Source organism: Parasteatoda tepidariorum, chromosome 9, assembly GCF_043381705.1.
Source record: "Parasteatoda tepidariorum isolate YZ-2023 chromosome 9, CAS_Ptep_4.0, whole genome shotgun sequence".
Lineage (NCBI taxonomy): Eukaryota > Metazoa > Arthropoda > Arachnida > Araneae > Theridiidae > Parasteatoda > Parasteatoda tepidariorum.
This window is the reverse complement of record NC_092212.1, coordinates 51,876,731-51,891,334: the sequence shown is the minus strand read 5'-3', so window position 1 is coordinate 51,891,334 and position 14,604 is coordinate 51,876,731. Positions and strand designations below refer to the sequence as shown.

Below are 14,604 nucleotides of genomic sequence, written 5' to 3'. Positions count from 1 at the left end.
ACTATTCCCTTTCTTTATTCTCTAATGTCTGGGTCACACTCAAATATATCTCGGATAAATATCCAGCTTAAGTTAGAGCGGCTGCCGTTTCCTTGTTGTACCACGACTTTATTTCTTTTTATTCTATTTTAAATTATTAATAATAGTCCAGGTAAGATTTTATTATCAATCACTTTTTGATTAAAATTAAAATATCTGTAAACAAAAATTTAATAATCTATATGAATACTTCTCTTATGCGGCACTATAAACTCAGGTATTTTTACAACATTATACATTTTGTTAAGTTGACTTAAGTAATATTTTAAGTAGTGTTGAATAGTTAGTTATGCGTTAAGTATTTATTTAGAATAATTTTGTATTATTTTAGAAATAAAAACCATATATATATATATATATATATATATATACTCTATAACAAAAANCTGTCAAATATATCGAAAAATAAAAGCCGGATCGAAAACGTGAAATAGGCACATTCAATATTTCTTAAAAAGCCGTCCAATGATTCCCCACTCGACCCCATCTTAAGTACAAATTCCTATTTTTTTCAGCAGTTTCGGATTTCCCAGAAATGAAGTTACCCTATTTGACATATAGATTCATGCAATTTGCTCCCCAGATGGTGCTAAAACCGAGAAAAACTAAATAAAGCACAAACTGCTTAAAATTGCGAAACTCGAAACCCCTCAAATTAAGAACATAAAAATAGAAATGTCTCAAATATTTTTATAGATTTTTTAATTTCTTTTTGTCAAGAAAATATTTTATAATATATTTTTATTTTTAATATTTGTTTCAAATTATTTTTATTTTGATTAAGATTCTGAAAATGGAAATTTTCAAATTTTTTTTTGTTTATTTCTTCGAAATTATTTCTTTTATTTGTTGAAAAAGTTACAGAAACAATTTGATATTTATTTTTTAATCTAATGGGAAAGATCAAATAGGGTCACTTTATTTGGAAAATCCAAATCTGCAATAAAAATATGGTTTCATTTTTAAGATTTCAAAGTTGCCCCTCACCCCACCTCCAAGGGATGGTGTGGGATAGCTAGTTTGGTATTATTATTCACTTTAAGAAAATATTGAACTTTTCTATTTTCACTCTTTCGTTCCGATGATCTCACGAGATATTTGATCATCGTACAACTTTTTTTACTTCCTGTATATGTGTTCTAAGTTAGAAATTTATATTTTATATTGTAATATAAAAATGACTTTACTGACTCTTATGTGTATCTTATTTTACTGTAATTATAAATTTATTGATTACAAAAATAGTGGCAGATGATTTGCACCTAGTCGTATAAAGGAACATTCTCCTAGTGTAGTAAAGTAAAGAACCGAAATTTCTCTATGATGTTCCAATACACCAAACTACTAACTAAAAAATTTTTACAGTGTAATTAAAATATTACAGATATAAAGCACAATTTCTTAATTGATATTTTATGATTTATAATTAATTCAAGTTTGAAAAATATGTGTTTATTTATACACTTTTTTTTAGGTCGCCAGAGTCTTTGGAGAAACTTTACGAATCTTACTTTTTCTCACACGACCATTATCAGAATATGTGCTCACCTATATCTATGAATTATTTATGGGAAAAACAAAACAATTGCCACCTATAGAAAATGAAATATTGCTTTTATCAGCATCAGAACTAGCTCGGAAAATTCGAAGACGAGAGGTAATATGCATTAACTACTTCTAAATTTGAATTCGTCGTATTGGTTATAAATAAATGATTCATTAATATTTATGCACCGTGTTTAGTGATAAGCGTTATTTATGCTAGTTGCTCAATTATGTCAATATTCATTCTCTAAACTTTTATAACGGTTGTATTTGTACTATTAAAAGTGGTGTCTTAATATTGTAAAGTTTGAGTTCACTTATTACGCTATTGCACAGTGGGCCAGCAATCCAAGGTTTCGTGGCCAAAATTAGTACTTCGATAAAATTTGTTTCAAAATTTGGGGTTTTTTATTTAGGGTTTTCATATGCAGGTAAATTGAATTCATAGTTGAAATTTTGAAATACACTAATAATACCAATAAGAAAATTACAAGATTGTGGCTGAAATATGGCGAGCGCAAAAAAAAAAAATTATATAATATATAAGCAGAAAAATGCTGCTTTTTAATAGAACTAGCATGTTCCAAATCTAAAATAATCTTATTTTGTTTAATTTATTCTAAGCTATGCAATTTCATCGATGTGTAAATTTTTAAAATGTTTGTCATTCTTGATAATTAGTGGCAATTCAATGGCTGCATGGAAAGGGTTTTCAAAAGTTTCATGTTGTTGACTAGATTACCGCAATTTTTTTCAAGAAAAATTGCAGATTTTGAGGAAAATAATAATTTTATTTTATTAGATATTTAATCATATTCTTAGTGTTCAAATGCGTGATAGTACTGGAATATTTTGCTTCGAACATTGTATCAGTTGTATCATTGCATACGTTGTAAAAAAAGATGTTTTTGTGAATTTGAAATATTTAAATTTGTATGTTTGTCTCAGAAATGTTTGAGTATAGGAAATGTATTAAAGGTACCATTTTCAAAGTTTTTTCTCCAAATGTAAAACTTTCATGCGCATATTCTCATCAGATTTTTGTTTACTGTATTTTAAATCGATACCATATTTTTATAATTTCGGACTATGGATTTAATTAAGTAGGATAAAAAAAATCGTTATGTGAGGAGAATCGCACCTTTTTTCTTAAAAAAAATGTAAAGAAACGAACGAAACAATAGATTTTTAAGAAATGGATCCCAGAATCATTTATAATACCAGAAAATACAGAAACCGAAAAATAAAGGGTATTTATTGTTAAGTCAATCATTGAATTTAGATGGTACAGTGAAGGATAAAAATGGAAATGTTAGTGATGACAATCATTTCCATCAAATGGAAATGATTAAAAAATATATTATATTAAAAATGTCATTTTTCAACTACATTTGAAATAGATTTACAGATTGAAATTATTTTTTAAAAAAATGCATTGCATTGTTTCCTAAATAAATGAACAAAATATTTTAAATATTTTTAAATCTTTTTGAACTAAAATTATTTTATTAATACTTGTTCTTATGTAACTGAACGAAAGAAAGATTATCATATTCTAGCAATTGCTCACTAAAAGCGAAATCTTTATGCATTTAATTTTATCAATTTTTAACATTATCTTTCAAATTTTTGAGCCATTTGTCATTTTAGGTAGGAATCAAAAGTCAGTAATGTTGTTTCCGGTTTCCCATATCGTATATCATATTTTTATATTTTTCTAAATCATATTTTAATAGTTTTGCACCATTTTAGATAAAAATTCTGTCATTATCGCATCAATAACAATAATTATGTGGCTGGGTGGCTGGGTGGCGCAGTTGGTTTGTCGTCGGCCTTCTGAGCCCAAATCTGCGGGTTCGATCCCCGGCCCAGACACCGGATTTTCGGGATGCAGAAAATCCTCAGCGGCCATGTCGTATGATTATTCGGCATGTAAAAGATCCCTGGAGTGCCTTATTGGCTCTTGGCATTTCCGGCAAAATTAAATTCCTAGTGCACTTTAGCATCCAAATAGAGTCTCGGTGCTGCCATCTAGTGTGGCAGAAACTAGACGTCCAAATTAACATGACCAACGGTATCTCACCCATTGTGGTGGTCCTGAAAGAGTGGATACCACTTCTGGAGAAACGCACTAGGTCTGCTCATCAGGAACACTGATTGTGCAGCTCATTGGAAATAAAAAAAAAACAATAATTATAAATAATAATTATAAAAGTTTGGATCCCAGGAGCATTTTGTATATGAGAAAATGTGGGAAATGAAAAAAACTAATGAAATAAATTATCAGTGATTATTAGGTTAGTGATTGAAATTAGCTACAGGGTAAAAAATTCCCGATCAAGTTATGATATTAAGTATCGGCACTTTGGCTGCATCATGCTTAAAACCCATTTTACAGTCTAATATTATACCGTAATTCTTATAGTAATATATATTTAATTCGAGTGATTCAGTGATTTTACTGTAATTATTACAATAAGAATTACGGCATATGTCAGATTTTTAGCTCCGTAACATGCTCCGATAAAAATATATTATACGTTAAAAAATACCGGTACACAAAATTCCGATACTTTTTTTCGTAGTATGATCTGGAATTTCTTGCAGTGTAGAACCCCACTTTTCAGTAAAATGGAAATAATTTAAAATATATTAAAAAAAATGTAATCTTAACAACATAAATTTTAAATATACTTACGCATTGGAATTATTTAAAAAAAATATTGCATTATTTTCCAAAATAAATAAACATAATTTTTTACATTTTTCGTGTTTTTTTTTTTAAATTTGGATATTTTTTTAATCGTACTTGTTTTGAATGACCGAATTCTATGAAGTTTTATTTTAATGCGCTAAACTGAGAACAAGTCGTTTAAATTAGTTAACAATATATTTTAATATAAAACAATATATTTTAATACAAACAAAATATTTTAATTCAATTTTCGTAAAAATAAGCACATTATGCTAAAAAAAAGGTACTTCAAATTATTGAAATATGTTACGCATTTTATTTTTCTGCACAATGTTTTCTAAAACAATTATAGAAACGAACAGAGTCCAAATCAAACACAAACGCACACGAAAAAAACTCATTTATCTTTTTTATTTTTTCATTTATCTTTATTTCATTTTTATAGCAGATGAAACCTCAGCATCGAGAATAAAGAAAGTTACATTTCCTCACGTGACTAAAACGAAAATGTTCATATCATGACCCGATTAATTGTTTACAAGTGACAACTTATTTTTTAGGCCAACGGGGTAGTCAGCATTATAGGCCGCATGAAATAAACATCTCCAGGCTTTCATCTATTTCGCCACACTCAAGCATTTATGAAACATATTTTTTCTAGCGGCCATTGTGTTTATGATAAGCGTTGATAGAAAACATGAAAGTAAGTTTTTATGTTTATTATCTAAACAGTTTATTTTAACGATAATGACGGTATACTGTAAATTTAACCCCTTATAAGGCCACTTCTTTTTAGCAATGTACTGTTGGAATTTTAATTCTGAAATTACGGTGAAATAACCGTAAAGTTTAACCATAACCATAAAGTTTATGGTTAGGAATATTTTTTTAACTTTTATGGTTTTGAAACCGTTTACAACTAGCATAGTTTCTAAACCATAAAAATGGTACTTAAGCGAACATTGGAGCTCTGCGCGTACTGCACCATTTATGCGTGAATGATAGTTCCGTGTTCTATTAAGCCAGAGTCTTCCGATTGAGGGGAGAAGAATAACTTTTCATGTATTGAAGCAACGGAAGAAATATTGTAGTACCAACGAATCCCTATTAAGCCTATCCTGAAATAAACCGATCAGCCTTCTCAGCTACAGTATGTATCCAGCTGTACGGAACAAAATGGCTTTATAAGGTGAGACTTGTGGGCGCGGATCGAATTACTGTTGTTTGCCCGTATTAGGAAAAAACAATCAATAAGTGTTTTTCCTTACACTTAAAGTTGTGAATATCATCATTTTTATGGTTATTTGATAGTTTTGGTTGAATATGGTAAAGTAACAATTAAATGAATAGCTACTTAATCATTTTTACCGTAAAATTTCAAATAGTGTGTTGTGTTGAAATATTTATGATATTGAGATTGATTTATCAAAAGAAATACATTAAGCATATAGCTTAAAATTAATTTTATTTTTAAGACCATTTTTAGATGGTAAGGTGGATGATAATTTTTCCGAATTTTACCGTCTGTAAGCAGATGACCGAAATCTTGAACTTCTGTGCTTCTAAAAAACTGAATTTATAAATTCTGCATTTATAAATACAAACAAACTGGAAGAGAAATGATCAAATGAATACACAAAGCAAGAGAGAAAATCTATCCTCAGAGCTAGCGTCTCTTCTTGACCTCTCGCAAGCCTTTACTGTACATGGCACTAAATCTTTCGTCATTTTTATTTTCTGTCTACTAAAGATATCGACAAGTAACTGCAAAAATCATAGGGGATAAAATAGTTTCCAATCAACATTTAAAAATTAATGAATTTGTAGAAAGTATAGTTCCCATGGCCTTATAAAGGGTTAATAGGGCTTGTTGTTACCAATCTGTATTTAATTCAAAATCCGGATGAATATGTATTTATTTTAGCGCTTAAATAAAATGATGCTTAAATTTACTTACATGCCGTAAATAAATTAATTAATTTCATTTTTAAATTGCATTTTAATTTTGATTCAGAAATATTTTTCTAATTCATAATGATTTTCCGCACAAATAAACTATTAGATATATTGAACACACGAATATTCCAGATACGAATGATTATATATTGTACAATATATTGGTATGGAAATATTTACCTGTTCTAATTACTTGGAATGTATACTTTTTATAGTTAAAATCTTCATTTGATTCATTTGCATAATTTTAAATAAAACTAACAAATATGTATATCATACGCAAATTAATTAATCTCGATTTTAAATTAAATTTTACTGTTGATTCAGAAATATTTTTCTGTTTTGATAATGATTCTCCTCTCAAATATACAATTAATATATATTGTACATACGAATATTCTAGATGCGAAAGATTATAGATTACACAATATGTTGATATGGAAACATTTTCAATTACATTTAAATTACATTGTACTGTTGATTCAGAAATATTTTTCTGTTTTATAATGATTCTCCGTTTAAATATATAATTAGATATATTGTTTATACGAATATTGTAGATACGAAAGATTATATATGATGCAATATGTTGGTATGGAAACATTTTCAATTCTATTTGTAACTGTTCCAATTGGTTGGAATATATGCTTTTTATTGCTAAAATCTTCACTTTACTTACTTTCATAACTTAAAATAAAACTAACAAATACCAACTCAAACCAAATAATTTTTAATCATTTTTGTTTTTAATTTAAAAATAGAGAAAGGAAGTGCATAAAAAAGTCTCCTTCTTTTAAAAAATCATTTGTTCATCATTTCCTTATCGCATAATCACTGTAACAGTTATCATTTAAAAAAAATTCTCTATGAATTATCAAATGCGTGTTAAACAATAAATTTTCCTGTTTGCGGTTAAGACTTAAGTTTAAACCTATAGAAAATTTGTTGAAGAGGCTGTCATGGTATGAATTCATTTTTTTTAAATAAAATTTATTAGTTTTTGAACAGAGGGAACAATAATTAAAATAAAAGTCTCAGTTAATTAAAGCAACGTTCAGGATTTTTTTACACATGGAAAATGATTTTGTTATTGTATTTGAACTATATTGCTAAAGGAACTTCCGAAAGTCTGAACATTGAAACAAGCTAAACTAAACTTAGTGGCGCGATAGCCCATAGAGGGCCAAGACCTACTGTGCCCATTTCATTTTTCTTGACTTTGGGCTCTGGGGTGCAGGAGCAGATGTTCCGGTTAGGTGGTCAGTCGAACGCGGAACCCCCAGCGTTTAGTTCCCAAGCATGCTTGGCACTCATTTTATCGACTCACTGCAGGAAGGAAACACTGAGTCAACCTTTCCCGCTCCGAGGATCGAACCCAGGACCTGTGGTAAGGGAGCGAGGAGCTCTACCACTCAGCCACCAGGTGTCAAAGTAATTGAAATATGAGGTTAAATATTAAAATGTAATTTTAAAAACACAAATATTCAATTAAAATATTAACAATTTGTGATTTAAAAATTAAAATGTAAAAATACTTAGTTCAAAATATTATTTAAATCATAAGAGAGAACATTGAAACAATGAAAATATCAAAACGAATTGCTTGAATTGTGATGTTCGACAACTACACTATAAACACTGAGGTGTAACATCTTTCCGAATATGTTGTTGGTCAACCAAAAAAATTTTGTGAATAAGCACCTCATTTTAAGTTAATGCCGAATCGAACCTAGCTATCATATACAATTTAAAGGGTGTAATTTAAATCTTAATTCCTGAAGTGGAAAAAGCTTATACCAATCTCTGGCGCATTCACGCCGCACTTGAGTTATTTTCGCTTCCAAAACACGAATGTTGGCACACTTCGGATATCGTTATTAGTATGCTTCCTATCCAGTATGAGTTAGTATGAGTCTGTCATTTGCTGTGCTGCTTTAAGTCAACAGAAACATAAAGTTCGCTGCCATAATATGTATGTATGTTTTTGATTGTAGTAATAAGGATGACTATATTTTTATTTATTTTTATATTTTTACGAACGGTGTTAAATGATTTTGTAATGTATAATGTCTATCCATTTCAGCTTTGTTAAGCCTAGTTCGAATTCGTCTTTAGTCTTATTGTGACATATATAAATTTACAAACTAATTTAATTTTAAGAATTAGTGTTACAAAAGTTTGAAAACTGTCAAATATATCGAAAAATAAAAGCCGGATCGAAAACGTGAAATAGGCACATTCAATATTTCTTAAAAAGCCGTCCAATGATTCCCCACTCGACCCCATCTTAAGTACAAATTCCTATTTTTTTCAGCAGTTTCGGATTTCCCAGAAATGAAGTTACCCTATTTGACATATAGATTCATGCAATTTGCTCCCCAGATGGTGCTAAAACCGAGAAAAACTAAATAAAGCACAAACTGCTTAAAATTGCGAAACTCGAAACCCCTCAAATTAAGAACATAAAAATAGAAATGTCTCAAATATTTTTATAGATTTTTTAATTTCTTTTTGTCAAGAAAATATTTTATAATATATTTTTATTTTTAATATTTGTTTCAAATTATTTTTATTTTGATTAAGATTCTGAAAATGGAAATTTTCAAATTTTTTTTTGTTTATTTCTTCGAAATTATTTCTTTTATTTGTTGAAAAAGTTACAGAAACAATTTGATATTTATTTTTTAATCTAATGGGAAAGATCAAATAGGGTCACTTTATTTGGAAAATCCAAATCTGCAATAAAAATATGGTTTCATTTTTAAGATTTCAAAGTTGCCCCTCACCCCACCTCCAAGGGATGGTGTGGGATAGCTAGTTTGGTATTATTATTCACTTTAAGAAAATATTGAACTTTTCTATTTTCACTCTTTCGTTCCGATGATCTCACGAGATATTTGATCATCGTACAACTTTTTTTACTTCCTGTATATGTGTTCTAAGTTAGAAATTTATATTTTATATTGTAATATAAAAATGACTTTACTGACTCTTATGTGTATCTTATTTTACTGTAATTATAAATTTATTGATTACAAAAATAGTGGCAGATGATTTGCACCTAGTCGTATAAAGGAACATTCTCCTAGTGTAGTAAAGTAAAGAACCGAAATTTCTCTATGATGTTCCAATACACCAAACTACTAACTAAAAAATTTTTACAGTGTAATTAAAATATTACAGATATAAAGCACAATTTCTTAATTGATATTTTATGATTTATAATTAATTCAAGTTTGAAAAATATGTGTTTATTTATACACTTTTTTTTAGGTCGCCAGAGTCTTCGGAGAAACTTTACGAATCTTACTTTTTCTCACACGACCATTATCAGAATATGTGCTCACCTATATCTATGAATTATTTATGGGAAAAACAAAACAATTGCCACCTATAGAAAATGAAATATTGCTTTTATCAGCATCTGAACTAGCTCGGAAAATTCGAAGACGAGAGGTAATATGCATTAACTACTTTTAAATTTGAATTCGTCGTATTGGTCATAAATAAATGATTCATTAATATTTATGCACCGTGTTTAGTGATAAGCGTCATTTTTACTCATTGCTTGCTCAATTATGTCAATATTCATCCTCTAAACTTCAATAACGGTCGTATTTGTACTTTTAAAGTGGAGTCTTAATATTGTAAAGTTTAAGTCCACTTATTGTGCCATTGAACAGTGAGTCAGCATCCAAGGTTTCGTGGCCAAATATAGTATTTCGATCAAATTTGTTTCAAAATTTTTGGGGGCTTTTATTTAGGGTCTTCGTGTGCAAGTAAATTGAATTCATAGTTAAAATTTTGAAACACACTGAAAATACCAAAAAAAAAAACAAGATGATGGCTGAAATATAGCGAGCAACAAAAAAAATATGTATATATATATATATATAGATCTTTATAGTGCGTTTAAATAATTAAATATAGCAATAGAATTTAATATCTTTCGTAATTTTATATTAAAAATGAAAAGCAAATTATATTTTCGAGGTAATACTACAAAATAACGCGATTTAATTACAAAATAACTCGAAAACATGAAGAAAAAAAACATGATTTTTGTTTTTCGGTATATTTAGTTCACCTTTGCAATATGGGCAAAATGGGACAGTATTTTTCGAAAGAAGAAACATCAAGGAAGACCACAAAAAAAAAAAAACGTTTACTAATTACCTCGTGGAACTTTTCGGAGATAAGTTTCGAAAGTGATTCAAGCATTCTAAAATGTCAAATAAGATATAAACTAAAAGTTTGTCAAGAGTATTAACAAATCCAACAAATTGAAAAATTGCACTATAATTTCAGACTAATTACTTTGATAAAAATGCAACAGAAAGGTGAAATTCCTATATATATTTCTGAAATATAAATTTAAAAGTTACATTTAAAAAAAAATCTTTTTAACATATTTTTCACTACATTGTACTCTCGTCGGTCCAAAAAATAAATTATAATGTTTGGAATGATTATGAATATTTAATTTGAGCGATATTAAAGCTGCCTAAGCATATTTTGGTTCAAATTTTATTTTTGACTTTTGGCCATGGTCTTCTGGCCTACTGTGCATTGGTGAAAAACTTCGAAATTTGTGTTCCTATTTTGAAAACGAGACAGAGGAAAAAAAGTACATAATGTTGTAAAGTAAGTTCGACTAAGAACAAATAGACAATTTTTAACAAGTAATTCTTATGAAAAATGCTCAAAACTAGCATTTGTCTGCACCTTAAAAATGGATACACAAATATCACGAAAGTTTTTTCGTTTCTGACGGACACTGTTGCCAGGTGCCGATAACCGTTCATCCCCAGATGGCGTTGTAAAATCCCCTACAAAATTTTTAAAAAAAACCCCAAAATTTTTAACTTAATTTATGAGTAATAAAAAATAGTACAAAAGTTAAATACTGTATAGAAAACGTTGCTTTCATGCTTTTTAATATTTTATTATCAACAAATTAATCTTTTTTGCATTTCAATCGTTACATTATCTTTAATTTCTACTGATATTTAAGATATTTTTTTCAATATCTTTTGACTCGCACATTTTTTCGTAAATATTTTATTATCAGTGATATAGACTTTTTATATTTTAATTATAACATTATGCTTAAATTTCTGATAAAATATCCAACATATTTTCGTCAATACTTTTTGATTTCAATATGTTTTCGCTGATAAACATTTTTAGCATAGAAGAAGTAAGTACAAAATTTTGATAACCATTAGAGAGCTCATATCGAAAGCGCAAAATAGTATCAGCTGTTATTATAGACATTTTATTTCTCAATTTGTCTTTAATAATACTTAATATGGAGAAACATCTCTCCCCAGCTGCATTTGAAAACGGGATACATAATAAAGCTTTCGTACGCACTTCTTTTTTTCTTTATCCTCTGGCATTATTTTTAAACCATGCACATTAAAAATTTTAAATAATTTGAATTCAAATTCACCAAACATGCAGGTTGATTGAGCTAAGTTATAACTTACTACATTCAACTACATTAAGTTCTAAAATTAAATCTTTTTGTTTCGGTTTAACATATTGATTTTCATATTACCATCTCACGCATTCAGTTATAAAATTTGATATTAGAATGTAACCAAAATGAAACTAGTAAAATCCACAAATAACCCTAAAACAGACCCCTAAAAACAAATTCCCCTAAAATACCCACGGAAGATAAAAAAATCCCCCTAAATTTAGGGGGAAAATCCCTTATCTGGCAACACTGCTGACAGAACCGTTTCTTGATATATGCTCCGAACAAAAATTTCATCAAAGTGACGAAATAAATATCGTCACTTCTTTGAGGAAACAAAGTTTGTCAAAATTAAAGATGTATTTCGTCATTCTATTTTATTAAAAAAAAAATAATCTAGCAGTGCCTAATGTTTTTACCTTTTTCAATAATCACTTAACCGTAGGCTGGTAGGCTGGTAATTGGTGGATCATTGCCGTCCTAACAACACAAGAAAGACAGATTACACCCATGTGTCCGATCAATACCTCCTAGAAAAGAGAGGGCCTCAGCACGGGTTACCATAAACAATAAATTTGATCCTTTCATAGTCCAAACGTAATAACATCTTTAGTATTTGCCACCACTGGGAATCTTAGTAGCATGAACGTCGTGACTTATTTCTTATTTTTTAACCACTACTTAATTCATGTTCGTTAAGGCGGACTACTAAATTGATCCGTGCTGAAGCCTTCTTTCTTCTAGGAGGTGTTGGTCCGATGCGGGATACGAAACTGAGATCTTCCTGGTATGAGATCAGCTTCTTAACCGCGATACAAGCCCGTCGGCATGTCTCATCACTTTATTTTCGATCGTCTAGTCTTCATTCTAGTTTCGCCTTTCTAGTTAACAATCTCCCACAATGCACTACGATGAGGTTTCGAGATGAGGAAACATTTTCGTCATACATTTAAGAGTTTGAGTTTCATCACATATAACGTGATTTTATTGACGAAATGATTCTGAAAATTAACGAAATACAGCTTAAGAATTTCTGAATCGTCAAAAGTGAGAGCTTAATTTATGAGAGTGTGTTTCTGAGCAGTAATGTGAGCAACCGCTGTTAGTAAAAGAAACTAACTCGTTTTTTATAATTATAAATATTTTGAGCATTATTAATGAACACAAGTTTTATATTTCTAACAACGAATATCACTCTACAACATTTTTATTCAATTGTTTCATTTATATCAAACTCTATTTAATCTAGGAACGCTATCTTCCTAATTTCCTGAGAGGTAGCGCTTCAAGCAGCGCATAATGCCATTTAATTGTACTTAGTATCACTTCTGTCGAAAACTCTCCAATGTTAATAGTTGATTAGTGGGTACCTTATATAGATTTTTAGATTCTATCAAAAGTTAAGTAAATTTCAAACTAAATAATAAAATATATCGAAATACGATGAGCCCTCATCAAATGGAATAAATGAATAGGCACAAGGACTGCGTTGATATTTACAAAAGAAAATTTGTTTCTTAGACGCGGCCTAAGAACGTTGCACGTCATGGGAATTTTTTTTAAAATACATATTTTAAGAAAGTTGCTAGACACCTCAAATTTTTCCCATAAATCATTCCATGTTTCCTTCTTTTTTTAATTAAAACATTTTCCTCTCCTTATTACCATATCTATATAAATAGAGTACGTAGTTGAAAATTAACTACGTAAACTATTATTATGAAGAGTACAAGCATAGAAATTACGTACAGAACTCAGCATTTTGTTTACATTAAAAATTTTGGGACTTCGGTCAAAATCTCCGTGGCATTTTTCTATTAATTAGTACGAAAATTATGCTCCAAGAATTTTTGTACTTTTTGTAAATATAATAGCTGCAGCAAGGTTATGCGATTTTCCTACTCGTTACACGTTTTCTCTTTCCAAATTTCTTCTTTTCCCAAATTTTTTCTTTTTCAAAAATTCCCAATTTTTGGCAAATCTAGCTCTTTTTAGAGCCGTGGTGGCTCAGGGGACAGAGCGTTCACCTTCAAGTGAGGTGAATCTAGTTCGAATTCCAGTGATGGCTGATCGATATGAATTCCACACAGACCAAAGTGTTGACGTAAAATATCCCCAGAGGTAGACGGATCATGTCTTAGAATCCCCTTTCCGTCGGACTAACCATGGGTGTTTTTCGTGGTTTTCCTCTCCACTTAACGCAAATGTAGTTCCATCAAAAAGTCCTCCACGAAAGCAAATTTCTTCCAATACTCAAACAAGGAATTCCCTTGTCAAAATTACATTGGGTTCAAAATTACAACCCTACAGAGCTGAACATCAATAATCGTAAACCTAAAATCGGGTCGACTGTTCAATGACGGTTACAATATCTGGATTTTTCTCAAGGCAGTATGTTTATCAATAAGACATTGGAACAAATTTGCGTGGAGGAAAAAGCAAGATTTTTCGAAACCGTGGTTAAGGAGAGGTGAAAAGTGTAGAGAGTGGAGAAATCGCGGGACCTTGAGATGCCTATTTCTTACAAATAGTATAACGAGTCTTAAATAATGTAAGTATTGAAAATCTTTTTGTTTCCTATAGATCAGAAGTGAAGAAATAGTGAGAGCTTACGCAGAAAGGTGCAGAGTGGTAAATCCTCTAATTAATGCAATTGTGGATGAGCGGTATGATGATGCTCTCAACGATGCCAGGGCTGTGGATAAGTTCTTAAGCAGCACAGATAAGTCCGAAGAGCAAATTGCAAAGGAGACACCCCTTTTAGGTGTTCCATTTTCTTGCAAAGAAGCAATAGGTGTTAAAGGTAATGAGCATTGTGTATTTTAATTTTAATTAAATCGTTGTTCAAAACCTTGTCCTAGGTACAATCGATTGCAGAGTGTAA

At 29.7% G+C, this 14,604-nt stretch overlaps 1 protein-coding gene across 6 annotated transcripts in view; it reads left to right on the top strand.

Annotated features, from left to right (window-relative positions):
* The window catches only part of LOC107449026 (fatty-acid amide hydrolase 2-B-like), a 43,199-nt gene continuing 28,595 nt past the window's right edge, over nt 1–14,604 (top strand). The window contains exons 1-4 of one of the 6 annotated variants that reach the window (XM_043051712.2): nt 2–151; nt 4,840–4,982; nt 9,509–9,691; nt 14,304–14,523. In XM_043051712.2, the coding sequence (XP_042907646.1) occupies nt 4,977–4,982; nt 9,509–9,691; nt 14,304–14,523 (409 nt within the window). In that variant the 5' untranslated portion in view covers nt 2–151; nt 4,840–4,976. Of the gene's footprint in view, nt 257–1,513; nt 1,697–4,839; nt 4,983–9,508; nt 9,692–14,303; nt 14,524–14,604 lie in introns of those variants that run through there. The other 5 variants (XM_071185624.1, XM_043051713.2, XM_071185626.1 and 2 more) reach the window with 5 other exon arrangements.